This window comes from Phyllopteryx taeniolatus, chromosome 3 (genome assembly GCF_024500385.1).
Source record: "Phyllopteryx taeniolatus isolate TA_2022b chromosome 3, UOR_Ptae_1.2, whole genome shotgun sequence".
Taxonomy (NCBI): Eukaryota; Metazoa; Chordata; class Actinopteri; order Syngnathiformes; family Syngnathidae; genus Phyllopteryx; species Phyllopteryx taeniolatus.
The window spans coordinates 11217267-11236168 of record NC_084504.1 but is presented as its reverse complement, the minus strand read 5'-3'; the positions used below and the strand labels follow the sequence as shown (position 1 = coordinate 11236168).

At 42.0% G+C, this 18902-nt stretch overlaps 1 protein-coding gene across 5 annotated transcripts in view; it reads left to right on the top strand.

Moving 5' to 3' along the window:
- adamtsl2 (ADAMTS-like 2) overlaps positions 1 to 18902 on the top strand; it is a 46173-nt gene that overhangs the window by 903 nt on the left and 26368 nt on the right. For 3 of the 5 annotated variants that reach the window (XM_061769041.1, XM_061769044.1, XM_061769045.1), the window contains 3 exons: positions 17724 to 17835; positions 18515 to 18657; positions 18748 to 18823. In XM_061769041.1, coding sequence (XP_061625025.1) covers positions 17724 to 17835; positions 18515 to 18657; positions 18748 to 18823 — 331 coding nt within the window. Of the gene's footprint in view, positions 1 to 8464; positions 8683 to 17723; positions 17836 to 18514; positions 18658 to 18747; positions 18824 to 18902 lie in introns of those variants that run through there. The other 2 variants (XM_061769042.1, XM_061769043.1) reach the window with 2 other exon arrangements.

Below are 18902 nucleotides of genomic sequence, written 5' to 3'. Positions count from 1 at the left end.
TGTTCATCGGTTCAACTCTATGTTCCATTGGAATCTGTACCAAAGGTTTTATAGCATGTTATACCATAGGTTCCCTAAGATGTACCACTACACATTTTATTTGAACTATAGGCTCCATTATAAGATCTGCCAGAGTTTTCCTTATGGGTTGTTTCACAGGTTACACCATGGTTCCATTAGTTCTACCGTATGTTTTATTGCAGATTCTATCATGGGTTTCACTTGGAGTTCCACGAGAGGTTATATTTCTGGCTCCACCTACCATTTTATGAAAGGTTATTTTATAAGTTCTCATTCCATTAGAGGTTTTACAGCAGGTTCCATCAAAGGTTCTTCTAGGGGTTGGTTCCATTAGACATTATTTCAGAGGTTCTATAGCAAGTTTCACAAAAGATTCTACTGTTGTAGGTTCTATTTTTCGCAGTAAAAGTCTCATGTAGAAGTTGTACTAGAAAACAACTGTGTGCTATCAGCGTGCTGAGAGCGTAAACTTGGAGAACCTTCATCAGATGCATCCCCACACCCCTCAACCTCAGGTGAACCCTCACTTGTGGAAGTGAGGTGTCAAGGGGTCAGAGGGTTTTGGAATGTGAGTACAGGAGAACAGGCAGCGTCAAAAGCTGCTTGCAAAAAGTCATTCGACAGTATTTAGCATTTTAGCATCAGTGCCTCTATTAAGAATAACTGTGTTGTGCGGTGGACTTGGATGATGTCATCAGAGAAAGCGGTAGCCTCTGACCGGGCCCCGTTTAGGAGGAGCTGGCCCGTCCGCCGTCACGCTAATTCCGTGTTTTGGCAGAGAAATGAAAAGAAGTACTCACGTCTGTGAGGAGGCGCTGAAATGTGAGTAGACTCCTCTCGTCACCTCCGGACCAGGCAGTCTAAACACGCTGTGAGAACGGAACGTAGCGCAGACTTCCTGGACGCATCTGAGAAAACACTGAGCTTCCTCCTCATTCCCCGCCGCGCAGCAGCCACCTTTCAACCCCCACCGGGCCTTCTTCCCACAGCAGGTCCCAATGCTTCTGTTTCAGTCAGGTTCTACTACAGAGTTTTTACCAACACTGCTATAAATTGTGTTAAATAAAAAGTTCTGGAAGAAGTTCCACCAGTAGTTTAAGATGTTCAAGCAAAAGTTCTACCAGCAATTTTATGATATTTTCTATCTAAGATTCTAGAAGTTCTTCCAGCAGTGATATAAGATGTAAAGACGTTGAAGAAGAGGTTCTACCAGCAGTATTGTATGTATTAGCAGAGGTTCTACAAGATGTTCGACCAACAGTATTGTGTAATGTTCTAGTAGAGATTCTAGGAGTTCTACCAGCAGTATTGTATGATGTTGTTGCAGAGGTTCTAGAAGAAGTTATTCCAGTAGTTCTGTAAAGTTTTACCAGCTGATAGAAAATCTGATAGAGCATCAGTTCGACAAGATGTTGTAGAAGTTCTACCAGCAGTCCTATAAAATGTTCTATTGGAGTTTCGAGAAGTTCTACCAGCACTTTTAAAATATGTTCAAGCAGATATTCCAGGACAGGTTCTACCAGCACAAATATAAGATGTTCTAGATGTGCTAGCAAAGGTTTCATAAATTCTACCAGCAGGGTTTAAATCCGTTTTAATTTTGACAGCAAATTTTGATTTAAGTTTTATTTATTTATGAGTAAAATTGTATTTTGTTTTAGTCATAATTTTGTCATCTAATTTGGTTTAGTTTTAGTCTAGCTTTACTTGATAAAATACCATAAGATTGTAGTCGACAAAAACTCCACTCAATTTAGTCGACTGAAATAAAAAGTGTGTAAAGGGTAACATGTACACTTCTCCTTCACTTTCTGAAAGTAATTACGTTCACCTAGATCAGCGGTTCTTTATGTGAGATACAAGTGCCACAGTGATATGCAGACTCCCTCAAGTGGTACATGAAGGAATCACTGAATTATATGTGCATAATGTTACAGTGGTTCAAGCGTCTTGTTTTTTTTCCCAGTAGAGTACATTTCAAAAATTTCTAAATATAGTTGTACTTAAGTTAAGTTTAGTACATTTACAATTATTTTAGAAATGTTTTCAAATATTTATGTAGATACAATTCTAATTTAACTTTTATGTGCAATGCATTTTCTGTATTGAATCATTTGAGTACAGTTTATTTGTCCATATTCAAGCACAGTGCTAATCTTCACACCATGCTTGCATGTTACAGTGGTTAACAATATTAAATACATCTTGTAGGAATATAACCGATGCTATGTTTTTGATCAACACTTGGGCCTAGTACACTTCTGTATTTTAATGTTGGTACTTGGAGACTAAGTATTTTTATAGGTAGTACTTGGTATAAAGCCGGCCCAATCCCCACATGCTGCCAGAGCTCCTCTGATCTCAGAAGCTAAGCAGCGTTAGTCCTGGTTAGTACTTGGATGGGAGACCACTTAGGAATACCAGGTGCTGTGGTTGGGCAGTAGGCCAATCACCTGCTCCTGTAAAAAACTACCGATTACAGAAACTGTAATTGTGGCCTAATGTACCTCATAGCATTGAGAGCCCTAACTACTTGGTATAAAATGTTTGGAACCACTGACCAAAATGAAATGAAAACCCTAAGAATGTGTTAAGGAATGCTAAGGTATGTAATTCACACACAGACATGGATTCAATTTACTTGGATCAAATTTACCTGTAAAATTGTCAAATCAGCAGTGCCATGAGTGCAAAAATAAAAAACATTCGAGTGCATAAACTGTAATTCCATCAGGCCTGTATTTTATGAATCAGTGAATCTCATGTACTAGCCTAAACAGAAAAATATGATAAACTTTAGTCTCTGGCACTGTGACATTGTAATCTCTTGGATAACTACAAACACACGCATTTTCGAAGTCCAAATATGTACATACTGGCTCTTTTTGCCATGGTAAATCGGCTACCGTCATGCCGTGGTTGAACTATAGTTGCGTTCAAAGCACACACTCAAAAAACTACATTATTGATGCCTTCAATTACAATTTGGAAACTTTAAGCAATAGAATACAGAATCTAGTAAATTAAATTACTAAAAAATAAAGCACGTCGGCTGTCTGTGGACAAATAGCAACACAATAACAATTGGTTTTATGAACAGTATGAACACAATTATTCATGTCTCCCATACACCAATGCAAAATGGCAAGATCGGTCGAACCCGATTGGACTGGACCATGGCACAAAAATGAGAGTTGCTGACTGACCCACGCACATTTAACCATTGGGCATATGGACGCCCTGAACAGCGAGCCTGTACAGCTGTTTGATGCGACACATACAGTATATTGTACTTTATCACATTAAACCATGAAAAGATAAATAGTTAAGGAATACGTGGGCTGCTAAAGAGAGTGGATGTGGGCGACAATAAATGCGAGTGTGTGGATGTTTTAAAAGAGGCATACCCAGCTCGGTATGTAGAGCTGCCGCGTGCATAAATTTTTGTCACAAACTTTGCTTTTTCATCCACAGGCACATTAGAAATTGTGAATATCATTAAGTCGTGTTGTAAAACACAATGTTTGATGCTTTATATACAGTATACTGTATATCAGTGATTCCCAACCTTTATTGAGCCAAGGGACATATCTTACGTTTGAAAAATCTCACGGCACACCAACAAACAAAAATGTCACAAAATGTGGATTCACAAGTCAATTATACACTTTCTGCCATCTAATACAAGAGCATTTATTTTTTCTGTCTGTCTTTATATGCCGCTGGCATAGATAGATGAACAAAGATACATTATTTGTTGTCAATAAATAATATTTTGACCAATTAAGTGAAATTTGATAATTTCTCGCGGCACACCAGAAGAGCTCTGACGGCACACTAATGTGCCACGGCACACTGGTTGGAACATATTTTGGTATTCTGATGACATATAAGTGTATTTATATGAGTTCGGGGTGGTGCAGCGGCTGTTCCGTCTCGCTCGCTTAAATCCTGAAATGTTTTTGTAGCGTGAGTGAAAGCTTCTGTGCATTTTGATTAGCTGTAATCTGTAGGTGTGAATGTGAGTGTAAATCCTTGTTTGTTTATATGTGCCCTGCAATTGGCTGGCAACCAGTTCAGGGTGTACCCCACCTCCTGCCCGATGATAGCTGGGATAGGCTCCAGCACGCCCGCGACCCTAGAGAGGGGAAGCGGCTCAGAAAATGGATGGATGGATGGATGTAATCTGTAGGTGTGAATGTGAGTGTAAATCCTCGTTTCGTTCGTTTATATGTGCCCTGCGATTGGCTGGCGACCAGTTCAGGGTGTACCCAGCCTCTCGCTCAAAGTCACCTGAGATGGGCGCCAGCTAACCTGCGACCCTAGTGGGGAAAGCGGTTCGGAAAATGGATGGATGGATTGATGGATGGAAAGCAGATGCTACAGCGAACTAAAAAATGTATTTCTACGTGTAACAAAAACTGAAAAAAGATAATTAGTTGAAGCTTACTTTCAAATAAAATAGTCAATGTGTATTTGAGTCCTCCTCGTATTTACGAAATTAAAGCTAAATTATCCATCTGCAGGGACCCAAAATGCAAACCAAAACGGCTGTTTGCTTCTGGTACATCATCATTTTATCGCAAGCAGTCAGCTGTCAACCTAAATAAAAAAAGGACGATTTCACTTAACAATATAAAATATATATTTGAATAATAACAGCCAATTAAAATATTTATTCTACCTGGTTCATGTGATTTTTGCTCTTGAACCTCAGCACATCAGGGCTATAAGTCGTCACCTTCATCCTAACAGACGATCGTACGCTGTCATCTGTGAGGCTATGTGTGTGATGTTTATTTTTAATATTGTTCATGTAGCATGTGGCATTAAACATCTGTTTTATTTAGAAACCTTTCTTTTCTTTGATTTATCCATGGTTAACCTAGTGGGGGTCGAATAGGTCAATAAATCTTGGCACCAGGTGAAGGCAGTTGTCACACATATTTGGAGCGACCCAAAAATATTTTATTTATTTATTTTATTTTAACGTTACAAGATCACTACAATCTTCAAATTTAGAGTCCCATTTGAAAAACTGAATGAATACTCATTATTTGTTTTGCAAAGACACAGAGAGCCATAGCAGGAGGATGAAAGTGCCACAAGTGGCTCTGGAGCCATGGATTGCCTACCACTGTTCCGGAAGAAGTTCTACCAGCATTTCTGTAAAGTTCTCCCAGCTGAGTCCGACAATATGTTTTAGCAGTGCCATGAGATTTTTTTGTATCAGTTTGTAAAGGTTCTACCAGCACTTAATGTTTTAGCAGATATTCCAGAAGAAGTTCTACCAGCAGTTATGTACAATGTTCTATTTGAAGTTCTAGATGGAGATCTACCAGCAGTTCTGTACAGTTTGACCAAATGTTCTAGCAGAGGTTCTAGTGTTTAAGAACCTGTAGTTAATCAAGTCAAATGTTTTAACATAGGTCCTGTAAAATGTTCTAGCCAAGGTTATAGTAAAGTTGTACCAGCATGTCTCGAAGATATTCGTTCAGGGGTTCTAGTAGTAGTTCTATCTGAAATTCTAGAAGACGTTCCTTAGCCGTTCTGTGAAATGTTCTATCAGATGCTCTTCTGGCGGTTCTAGTGCATAAAATGATCGATCACACGTTTTACTATCGGCTCGCTAAGATGTTCAAGTACAGGTTCTATCATACTTTTACCATAGGTTCTCTAATATGGTTTATGAGTGGTTATAGTAGAAGTTCTATTTGATGTCTTACTATCGGCATAAGATGTTCTTTCAGATGTTCTGGAAGTTCAAGTGTATTAGATGGTTTAGTACAGGTTGTACCTGATGTTTTAGCATAGGTTCTGTAAGATGTTCTGTAAGAGGTTTTAGTTGAAGTTTCAGCAAAACGTTGTGAAAATGTTCTTTTAGTATGAGCATATTTCACCGTTGTAGTTTCTCACGCTCCTCAGTGACGCAACTGAGTGTTTGTGTCGCTTTGTGGTTCTGTGGTTCTCCTCTAAATGCCATCACACTCACACACTCTTTGGCATCCTTCACGTGGACGAACAAACAAACCTCTTTTCAGTTGTGTGAGGAAGACTTTGTATTAGGGGCATGTTGGGACATGATGGTGGCATTCTTTTGGCATCTTATTGGTATGGTGGTTGCATGTCGTGGTATTCTGGTGGCATGTTCGTGACATGATGGTGACGTCATGGTGGTGTGTTAATGAAGTGATGGTGACATGGTGATGGCATCTTAGTGGTATGCTGGTGGCTTTCTGGTGGTATGTTAATGAAATGATGGTGGCGTGTTAGTGAAGTGATGGTGGCATGTTAGTGGTGTGCTGGTGGCATCTTAGTGACATGATGGTGGCTATGTCTGTGTTCTCGTGGCACATAAGTGAAATTCTGGTGGCATTCTGGTGGCATTCTAACAGCATATTTATGGTGTGCTGTAGGCATGTTAGTGACATGACGGTGGCGTTTAGTTGAATGTTATTGGTATTCTGATGAAATGTAAATGCCGTGCTGGTGGCATGTTAATGGTGTGCCACTGGCATCGTTGTGACATGGTGGTGGTATTTCGGGTGGCATCTTTGTAGTATGCTGGTGGCATCTTAGTGACATGATGGTGATGTTATTGGTGGTGTGTTAGTGACATGGTGGTGGCATTCTAGTGGCATGTCAGTGACATTCTGGTAGCATGTTAGTGACATGATGTGGCTTTCTGGTGGCATAGTATGACATGTTGGTGCCATTCTGCTGGCACATGGGCCTGGCTTTGGGGTATAAGGACACTCAGGAGCACACGGATGCACGACAAGGCTCAATGAGGCATGCAGAGCAACAGCAGCAGCTGTGGAAACAGCGGTTGCAGACAGAAGAGCACGAAGGGAGCAGCGAGGAATAACAGCAGGAAAAGGAGAAGGAAATGGTGGTGAGGGGTAAATGACTAGACGAGTAACAGGAGAAGAAGCCATGATGGGAGGAAGACGACATGGTGGGCAGACATGGTGGTCCTCAGACCGCCGCCATCAATCTGAAGAGATGAAATTCACCTGGAACTAAAACAACTTTCACACTCTCTGCTCACGCTAATGCATTTATTTGATCTTCTCCATGGTCCTTGTAGTGAAAGAACATCTTGTTTTGAGGTTCAGCTCGGGGGAACAAACGTGAGCCCTGTTTGCGCACGTGGCTACGTCAGGGCCGCCATGCACATTTATGATAGAATGTAGCATTGAGGTTCTTTCATATGGCCTACTCCTAGTTCCATCAAGTTTCTACCAGAGGATTTATAGCAGGTTCTACCATACGTTCGTTTCGAGGTTTCACCAGACATGGTATTAAAGTTTTGTTTATAGATTCTCGCGTTGGGTCTACCATAGGTTTTATGAGAGGTTCCACCAATAGAGTTACATCCATAAGTTCTCCTGTTGGCTCCATCAGAAGCTTTACCAAATGTTCTATTACAAGTCCCACCAGACATTTTACGAGAGGTTCTTTACTACAGGTTCCATCATAGCTTCCTGTAGAGGTTAACCAGAGTTTCTGTCAGACATTATATAAGAGGTTCTTTCATACGTTATCCTGTAGGGTCCACTGGAAGTCCTACCACAGGTTTTGCAGCAGGTTCCTGGGTTCTATTAGAGTTTCTTTCCTTGGTTCTACCAGCTGTTCACCAGAGGTTAGTTGGTTTGAGGTTTTTTTATGGGTTCTCCCATCAAGTACATCAGATGTTCTACCATATAATCTATAAGAGGTTCCACCGGAGATTTTATTAAAGGTTCTTTCAAAGGTTCTCCCATAGGATCCATCAGAAGTTCAAATGGAGGTTCCATTAGCAGTTCCACCAGAGGTTTTGTATCAAGCTCTACTATGATTTCAATTTGAGATTCACCAGAGTTTTGATTAAAGGTTCTTTCATTGGTTCTACCCAATATTTTATTGAAGGTTTATTTAAAGGTTCTACCAAACATTGGATGAGAATGCTTATTAGAGTCAGTCCTATAGTAGAACCTCTGTAGGATCCCTTAGAAGTTCTGCCAGATGTTTTATTAGAGGTTCTTTCATAGGTTCTTCCTAAGAAAAAAAAATGCAGATACTGTAAATGCCTGTAGATGCAGTAATTTTCTGCATGACAAGAAACTCCTGCTGGGGGAATGTGCACGGTGTAAAATGTCGCCCCCTAGTACACTATGACTGCCACGCGCGAATGCCGTATCGGGCCTTCAAGAGCCAGGCGGCGTCCGCTCACGTTCTTGTTGTTCTTGGCCGTCGGCCCGTTTCAGCTCTGTCTGGGCCGCGGGCGCAGAGGAGCATTGTGGGAAGTCTGGGACTCGCCGAGGGAGGAAGCAGCGAGGTGTGAAGTGCCGGTTCAAGGCCAGCTGCAGACTTCAGGTCCCGTTTAGAAGTTCTAGCCACCACCTTAACTCCCACCCCCACCCCAAACCCTCCAATACAGCCTGCTGACTCAGGAGGAAGAGGAGGAGGAAGAGGGATGCAGGGAACACACACCTTACCTCCCTCTTCTCTCCCTCCCTTCCACGCTTTCTTGCTCCCTCACTCGCGTCTCCTCACTCGGCGGCAGCCACGCACAACACAACACCGCTGACGCGCACACACACATGCACACACACACACACGGACACTAAGCGGCATCCTCAACACAAAGTCAGACGCCCTTGGACTGCAGCGGGGGAGGTGAGTGTGTGTCAATATGTGAAACATGTTGTGTGTGCGCGCGTTTGTGTGTGTGTGGGTTTGTCGGTGTTCCTGTTTCTTTTTTTTTTAATTAGAGGTTCTTTCAAAGATACTAGTCGTAAAATCCATCAGAGGTTCTACCATAGGTTGTATTAAGTTCTGTTGGAATTCCCACCTGACCTTTTATTAGAGGTTCTTTCATTAGCTATCCTCTGGGTTCTTCAGAAATTGTAGAAGAGGTTTTTTGGCAGGTTGTACTATAAGTTTGTTTAGAGCAGTGATTCCCAACCTTTATTGAATCAAGACACATAGTTTACATTTGAAAAATGTCACGGCACACCACCAAACAGAAATGTCACAAAAAGTGGATTCACAAGTCTATTATGTCGCCGTCTATTAGCCATATTATGCCATAACTTTCTGCCACATAATAGAAGAGTATTTATTTGTTTTCTCTGTCACTACACATGCACCAAAGGTTTTATGGCAGGTTCTACCACTCGTTATTCAGAGGTTCCACCAGAGGTTCTATTAGAGATTATTTCATAAATTCTCCCGTAGGGTCCATCAGAAGCTCTACCAGGTTTTTTCTTTATAAATACAGTGGGTATGGAAAGTTTTCAGACCCCCCTTAAATTTTTTACTCTTTGTTATATTGCAGCCATTTGTTAAAATAGTTTAAGTATTTTTTTCCTCATTAATGTACACATAGCACCCCATATTGACAATAAAAAAAACGGATTGCTGTTTTATTGCTGATTTATTAAAAAACAAAAACTGAGCTATCACACAGCCATGAGTATTCAGACCCTTTGCTGCGACACTCATATTTAACTCAGGTGCTGTCCATTTCTTCTGATCATCCTTAAGATGGTTCTACACATTCATTGGAGTCCAGCTGTGTTTAATTATACTGATTGGACTTGATTAGGAAAGCCACACACCTGTCTATATAAGACCTTACAGTTCACAGTGCATGTCAGAGCAAATGAGAATCATGAGGTCAAAGGAAATGCCTGAAGAGCTCAGAGACAGAATTGTGGCAAGGCACAGATCTGGCCAAGGTTACAAAAACATTTCTGCTGCACTTAAAGTTCCCAAGAGCACAGTGGCCTCCATAATCCTGAAATCGAAGATGTTTGGGACGATCAGAACCCTTCCTAGAGCTGGCCATCCGGCCAAACTGAGCAATTGGGGGAGAAGAGCCTTGGTGAGAGAGGTAAAGAAGAACCCAAAGATCACTGTGGCTGAGCTCCAGAGATGCAGTCGGGAGATGGGAGAAAGTTCTAGAAGGTCAACCATCACTGCTCCACCAGTCAGGGCTTTATGCCAAAGTAGCTCGACGGAAGCCTCTCCTCAGTGCAAGACACATGAAAGCCCGCATGGAGTTTGCTAAAAAACACCTGAAGGACTCCAAGGTGGTGAGAAATAACATTATCTGGTCTAATGAGACCAAGATAGAAATTGTTGGCCTTAATTCTAAGTGGCATGTGTGGAGAAAACCAGGCACTGCTCATCACCTGTCCAATACAGTCCCAGCAGTGAAGCATGGTGGTGGCAGCATCATGCTGCGGGTGTGTTTTTCAGCTGCTGGGACACGGAGACTGGTTGCAATCGAAGAAAAGATGCATGCGGCCAAGTACAGGGATATCCTGGATGAAAACCTTCTCCAGAGTGCTCAGAACCTCAGACTGGGCCTAAGTTTCACCTTCAAAAAAGACAATGATCCTAAGCACGCAGCCAAAATACTGAAGGAGTGGCTTCAGAACAACTCTGTGACTGTTTTTGAATGGCCCAGACAGAGCCCAGACAAAAACCAAATTGAGCATATCTGGAAAGACCTGAAAATGGCTCCCACCAACGTTCACCATCCGACCTGACAGAACTGGAGAGGATCTGCAAGGAATGACAGATGATCCCCAAATCCAGGTGTGAAAAAGACTCAAAAAGAATCATGGCTGTATTAGCTCAAAAGGGTGCTTCTACTAAATATTGAGCAAAGGGTCTGAATACTTATGGCTGTGTGATATTTCAGTTTTTCTTTTTTAATAAATCTGCAAAAACTTCAACAATTCAGTTTTTTTCCTGTCAATATCGGGTGCTGTGTGTACATTAATGTTGAAAAAAATTAACTTAAATGATTTTAGCAAATGGCTCCAAAATAAAAAAGAGTGAAAAATTTAAGGGAGTCTGAGTACTTTCCGTACCCACTGTATATATATACTTTTTTTTTTAACTGTCCAGAGCTTTTATGAGGGCTTTTTTCATAGGTTGTCATAGAAGTTCAACCAGATATTTTATTTAGATTTATTTCATATATTGCACTAGATCAGAAATTATCCAAGAGCAGATATAGAAGGTTCCACCAGCAGTTATTTTTGAGCTTCAACTAAAAGTTATGTAGAATTTATTTCAAGTTCTTCTAGAGGTTTTACTAGAGGGTTTATTACAATTAATTTCATAGGTTGTCCCGAGAGATCCATTAGAAGCAGCATTTTATATGAGGTTCTTTGATTGGTTCTCTAGTAGGGCCTATCAGAAGTTGTACCATAAGTTTTGTAGCAGGTTAAACCCTACTTCCTTTTGAGGTTCTCCCAGAGGTTTTATTAGAGGCTCTTTCTTAGGCTGTCCCATAGGATCCATCAGAAATTCTACCATAGGTTCTTTGAGAGGTTTTACCAGATGTTCTTTCATCGCCTCTACTCTGGGTTCCATCCAAAGGTCTACAATCATTTCTGTTGGAGTATATTCACACCTGCCTCATTTGGACCCGTTTAAACAAACCAGAATTACTTTCCCCCTTGGTCCGGACAGGTATGAATAAACACAAGCAAATCCTGGTGCGCACCAAACAACCGCTCTGAAACCTACTTTGTGAGGTGGTCTCGGTCAGCCTCCAAACGGATTCTATGCAGTTCCTCTGTGTTGTGTTTCTGGTGTGAATATAAACCAGCCTCGATCTGACCCAACAAGTCAATATCCCATAGCTTATAACAATATTGAATGTTGTAAGTCATACCTCATCTGCCATCTTCAACATGAAAGACAACCTTCCGACAGTGTACCTTGCCATTGACCAATAGGATTGCGTCTTGCAATGGCGTGTCGCTTCCCTTGCTCATCGTTGTTAACATACTTGGTCACCGTTGTCAACATACTTGGTCACCGTTGTCAACATTTATTCACACACACAAACAAATGTTAACTGAAGCTTTAAAGCATGATTTGACAGAACTCCGTGTTTATGTACAAACATTAGCGGCAGCAATAGCTGGCTACATAACGTTATGTTGCCTGCTTACGAGCTGTATTAAAAATAAGTGAACATACCTCAAGCTCTCCTTGAATGGACATCTGAAAACGTCTTCTCCTGATCTCCAGGTGACAACACCACACGGTAACGGTTACATACGGTCGCGGTGCCTGGTGACACGTTTTGTGGTCCCACCTCTCTGTCAGTGTTTGATTTGACAAGATAAAACCCACTGATCATAAAAGAGGGGATACAGCGATATCGTAATATACAGTATGTCATGTAGTTTGCCACTGTCTGACAGCGATACAGCAAGATTTTACGGCAAGTAGTCTGACATATGAGGTGGATTTTTTCGCCTGTGGTTCTGAGTTGATGGTCCCCCGGGAGAACACCGGCTTCCAATGGGCAGGAATGAATGGAGACTTCGAGACACTTGGCTTTTGGGCTAATTCGATTTATTGAACAAGCCTTAGTGTCCTAGTAGCTGCTTACAAAGCCAGGACAACGAAAAAGCCCCCGAAACTCCTGGATGCCAGTTTATCCATCCCTTTATCCGAGGTCGGGTCGCGGGGGCAGTAGCTTTAGCAGGGACGCCCAGACTTCCCTCTCCCCAGCCACTTCATCCAGCTCTTCCGGGGGGATCCCGAGGTGTTCCCAGGCCAGCCGAAAGACATAGTCTCTCCAGCGTGTCCTGGGTCGATGCCAGTTTATAAAGGTTTAATTATCTGTGCGTGGAATTAGCCCCACCCCTGGGTTTACCCGAAAGGTGGTCGCTCAGCATGACCATATTTGGAGTGTTCTGCTGGCCACAAGGTGACACTCTGAGTCCGTGAAATACCCACACCCGCCTGGTAGCGTCTAACAGACTGGCCTGGTGCCCAAATGGTACCCTTATCTCGTAAGATGCAAATCAGTCCTCTTTGAAGACTCGAACCTCTGCTGTAAACCAAAGACAGGTTATGGTCTGAGAAGAGAAGGAAAACCCTAATAAACATACAAATGCCGCAAGGAATTCCTTTGATGTAGAAATACAAAGAAAAGATGGTTGGCTTGAATACTGATCTCAAAACACTTGGTCCTCTCAAAGGAATTCTGACTTGGGTACTATTTACAATACTACACATACACCAGGCTACTTACGCTGTCCGTGCATGTTGTGGCGGCGGCCGATATATGCTCCTTCAGTTTGCAGCACGCATTTGCCGACGGTGTTTCCAAAATTAGAAAGAGAAGGTCGCAAAACTTTAATTGAATGAGCTGCTCTTTGTTATGTTAGTGAGGCTGCCTGTATATATTAACTGGAGGCTTAACACATAACAAATGCTACATGTCAGTTTTTTTTTTTTTGCTGCTTTAGTAACAGTGCAAATTTGCAGAAAAGAAATGTAGCATGCATTTCCGGGTCTGTGCTTTGTCCTGCCCTCGTCATTTCTGTCAAATGGGCGCAAGGATCGTCACGTGTGACTTTGTTTACAAATTATAGTTCACTTTCAAATGTACAAAGTGGATGCAAACTGCATCAAACTAAAAAAATAAAGTCCTCTGTTGGTATAGACCAAAGGACTTTCCTGGTGTGAAGGCAGCTTTTGAGGTTCTTTTATAGGGTGTACTCTTGGGGTTCATCAGAAGTTCTACTAAAGGCTTTATGGCAGGTTCCAGTTCCCTAGCCGGCCAGAGAAGGCCGCTGTCAGCTAGCAACTCTTCTGTGTTTTCGCGGTCGTGAGACATTGTGCAAGCGCAAACAGAAGCAAAGTACATTAGATCACTTCCACTTTTGCTTTTTTGTTAGTCGACGAGTTAAACATCAACTAGCTACGTGCTGGTGTTTGTTGTTAGCTCTTCAAAAAAACGCATTTATGCATCCTCTTTATCGTTTTTGGCTTGTGTCGCTACAGTGTTAACAGTGATAACCCTCAGTCTAGCCTCTTGGTCTGAGTTGATGTTTGACTGCCAGTTACAATGGTGGACGTCCAGTTAGTGTGTTAGCTATATGCTAACAGAGCATACAGAAGCAAGAAGTGCTACATTTCAATCACTATGTTGCCGCGACACAGAAAACATTTGCTCCTATTGCCATCAATCTATCGTTAGTTTGTGTGGCCGCCATGCTAACATGAACAGCTTGTGATGCTCCATGCTATCTACATTAGCTTCACATACAACATTATCTCATCCTGCAGTCATGATAACTCTGCCTGCTTTTGTTGCTGCACCGCCAAAATGTTAGCTCATGTTTCCACCACGCTAACAACATTAGCCTATGTTGCTGCTGTGCTAATAACAATAGCGTGTGTTGCCATCATACTAATGTTAGCTCGCATTGCTGTGACTTTTTTTCTGACACTGGTGGACCCCGGTTCCGGTTAGCTTCTTAGCTGGCATAACATGCTAACGTGCATGTAGATGCAGCTGAGGATGAGTGTGTGTGTGTGTGTGCGCGTGTGCGTGTGTGTGCTGAAGCTGCCAGTGTTACAATAACAAGACAGTGAAGGGCCTCAAGATTGTTTACTTTAGTCTGTGTATGTGAGTGTGTGCGTGTGTGAGAGATTATGTATCTGCGTGTGTGTGCGTGTGTGTGTGTGTCAGAGGATTGGACGTATGTGTGTGCGTATGTCTGACAGACTGTGTGTGTTGAGAGTGTGTGTGTGTGTGTGTGTGTGTGAGCGCGTGTTTGACACTGTGGGTGTGTGTCTGTGTGAGTGTGTGCATGTGTGCGCGAATGTTTGTGTGTGTGAGAAAGCGAGAGAGAGTGTGTGTGTGCGTGTGCGCATATAAGTGTGTGTATAGATAGATGTAGAAAGGAGTAAAGCCGTCATCCTAACAATAACGTGAGCTCGAGTTGACGTCAGGCTCACAATAACATTAGCTGATATTGACGTAACACAAACAATAACATTAGCACGTGTTGACATTACATAAGGACGTATTGCCGCCACGCTATCGACATTATTTCGCGTTGTTGTCATGCTAACTATGCAAGACCTGAGGTTTAGCTCATGTTGCCGCCATGCTAACAACAATATTTGTTATCGAACTGATTTAAAATACTCTTGTAAGTAAAAAATAATTAATTCACTTATCTGACATTAGAATGAATTAATCCACTTATTGGATGTGTACAAACCCCAATTCCAATGAAGTTTGAATGTTGTGTAAAACCTAAATAAAAATAGAATACAATGATTTGCAAATCATTTTCAATCTATATTCAACTAAATACAATACAAAGGCAAACAAATTAATGGTCAAACTGATGAATATAATTTTTTTAATTTTAAATTTTTTGCAAATATTCTCTCATTTTGAATTTGATGCTTGCAGCACGTTACAAAAAAGATGGAACTGGGGAAACAAGTTTGGGCGTGGTCTGGTCGGTGCCATACTTGTAGCGTGGCCACTCGTCCGGTCCAAGACACAGAAAAATTCATGACACCATGTCCTTTAATCTGGCAGAGTCAAGAAAAGTCGTGTAGTCTGAGCTCGACGTGACACAGTTCGTTGCTACATCTTCAAATGTAAGTTAAAACTGTAAATGTAAAGTGAAAGCCACATAGCAGCAACACCCAGAAATGGTGCCAGCTTCTCTGGGCCTGACCTCATCTCAGATAGACTGACTCAAAGTGGAAAACCGCTGTGGTCTGACAAGCCACATTTCAAATTGTTTTTGGAACTCATGGACGTTGTGTCCTAGGGCCAAAGAGGAAAAGGACCATCTGGATTGTTATTAGCGCAAAGTTAAAAAAAACAGCATCTGTGATGGTATGGGGGGCGGGGGGGGGTGTTAGTGTCCATGGCATAGGTAACTTGCACATCTGTTAAGGCATCATTAATGCTGAAAGGTACATTCAGGTTTTGGAGCAACAAATGCTGCCATCCAAGCAACGTCTTTTTCAGAGACATCCCTGCTTATTTCAGCATGACAATGCCAAGCCAAATTCTGCATGTGTTACAACAGCGTGGCTTCGTCGTAAAAGTGTGCGGGTACTAGACTGGTCTGGCAGCAATCCAGACCTGTCTCCCATTGAAAATGTGCGGCGCATTATGAAGCGCAGAATACGACAATGGAGACCCTGGACTGTTGAGCAACTGAAGTTAAACATTAAGCAAGAATGCGAAACAATTCCACCTACAAAGCTTCAACAGTTAGTGTCCCTAGTTCCCAAACGCTTATTGAGTGTTGGTAAAAGGAAAGGTGATCTCACAGAGTGGTAAACATTCCCCTGTCCCAGCTTTTTTGGAACATGTTGCAGGTATCAAATTCAAAATGAGTGAATATTTGCAAAAGAGAAACCCTGTTTATCAGTTTGAACATTAAATATCTGGTCTTTGAACTGCATTCAATTGATTATAGGTTGAAAAGGATTTGTAAATCATTGTGTTCTGTTTTTATTTATGTTTCACACAATGTCCCAACTTCAATGGAATTTGGGTTTGTATTAAAATTATTTAATAATGTATTGGAAGTATGAAGAATGAATCAACTTATTCAACATATAAAAGTAAAATAATCCACTCATTTGATGTATAAAAATGAATTAATCTACTGCTGGTTAGCTTGTCAATCATTCATCAATTGATGAGAATTCAAGGGCGACTGATCAACCCCATGTGTTCGTTTGCTTTGCATAGGTATGTTACCAAATCCAGAAAAACGGCCGCCTTTCTCATGTAATTTTTCTGTGCCGAATTTAGGGCACGTGGATTTAGCAGATGTCCCCCAAAATCGCATTTTCTCAATGTTTCGCACAAGGTAATCCTTGTTCTTTTCAGATTACGTTGTTATTACCACCTTGTTTTTGAATTTTTTTAATTCAGGTGAGCTTTTTTGTGGTCCTGACAAAGATGAAAATGTTCCTCGCTTTCGGCGTGGAAAATAACACGTTCATAGGATTAAACCACGATGGAAAACTATATGATTCAGTATTATTATTCTTGTTTTCTGTGAAGTTTGAAGTTAATTCTGACAATGTGCCTGTATGCTCTCAGTATGACCGGAAAATGAGATGGCTCGAGCGGATGCTGCCATTGAAAAATTCACTTCACATTTCAACTAATAATACTTTTGCATTTTTCTATAAAGAGTCAAGGTTTTGGTCACAAATTTCCTAAAGGTTTACATTGATTTCTGGGCAAGAAAATTTGCTGCATAAAAAGTGACAAGCTCGGACTCATTTTATTTGTGTATCACTCCTCTATCCAATTATATTATCCTATCTATTTTGATATACAGGTATTTTGAAAATGTTAGTTTCATACTTACTTTACATATCTACTGCATTCACCCCACGTCAACTTCATCTTTATCGTGTTGTCAACGTACTAACAATGTTACGTCGTGTTGGTTTCATGCTAATAACAACTTTAGCTTGTGTTGCCCTCTTACTGACATTATCTCATGTTGCCACCATTTTAACGTTAGCTCTCATTGCCGTCATGCTAACAACAACATTAGCTTGTGTTGCCCTCATATTGACAACTTTAGCTCCTGTTGCTATCAAGCTAATAACAACAACAGCTCACGTTGCTGCGATGCTAACAATACCATTAGCTCACAATCCCGTCATGTTAACAACTCAAACTGGTATTTCCAGCATGCTAACTCATCTTTCCGCCTTGCTAATAACGTGGATTCCCAGTGCCAGCATGGTAACAAAAATGTTAGCTCTTTTTGCTGTCATGCTCAGGTTTTTGCGACTCTAACATAAGCTGGCAATGCCGTGATGTTAATGACATTAGCTGGTGCTGCCTTCACGCTAACAATGATGTGATGTATTTTGTCCAACAGAATGCGTGTGCGCTCCTGGGTGTTTGGTGAGACGGGCGTGGTCCTGCTGGCCGTCCTCGCGCTGATGATGTCTGTGGGACGCCTCGCCACCACAGCCACTGCACCTTTGCAGGTCAAATAACCCCCACCCAGCTCCCTCTGTCTCCTTTTCTGTCTCCTTAGCCTTTCCTCTGGTTCCCTTTATTGTGTCCTTCATGCCTAATGTGTTTCCTTTTGTGTCTCCTTTGTTGTGTCCTTTCGTGTTTCCCTTCTGTGTTCTCTTGAGTCTCCTTTGTGTTTGCAGGTAAACAAACACGTAAACCAATTGGATGACACCCCCCACACTTCCCTCCCAGGGTGTCCCCTCCTGACCCCCTCACATTCCAGCAGCATGCTTGGGTTTGATTGCTGCTGCTGCACACAGGGAATGTTTGGAAAGTGCAGCGTCAGCGCTTTTCGGGATGTTCACAACAACCCTCTCTTGCTGACTTCTGATTGGCTGACACGCTCACTCACGAAGCAGGGTCTTCTTTTGGCCCTGATGAAATACCCCAGGAACTAAATGTAGATGTTCACGTCATCCAAAGACGTAATGGTCCTCCAAACGTTCCTAGTTTCACTAAGTTCCAGGAACTTGTAGTTCTTGGTACAAGTAGTTTCTGGAACTATAAAGGGTTCAATCAGATACAGTATGTTTAAAGCCTCAAAGGTTGTTGCACCTCTCGAAACAGATAGGGACCTCATACTAGCCCAAATGCTTTTTGCTGGATAACTCCATTTGTGTGGGTGTGTGTGTGTGTGCGTACGTGCAGGAGGAAGGCAGCGTAGCCTCCAACAGCCTGGAAGAGAGCCAGGTGACGGCGTTCTGGTGGGGCGAGTGGGCTAAGTGGACGGCATGCACGCGCACCTGCGGCGGCGGCGTCAAGTCACAGGAGAGACACTGCCTCAAACAGCGGTCACTAAAAAAAATGTTTCCGACGCTCCCTGAAGGCAACACCTGAGGTTTCTGCTTGTTGTTGTTCACATGTGTCTTTTGTGTCCAAAGAAAGAAAGTTGCTGCATTCAAGGACAACATGACGTGCTCAGGAACCTCCAAGAGATACCACCTGTGCAACGCACAAGTCAGTCACACACACGCACACACACACACACTGGCAAACACAGATACATCCATTTACACACAAACAGATACATACAGAC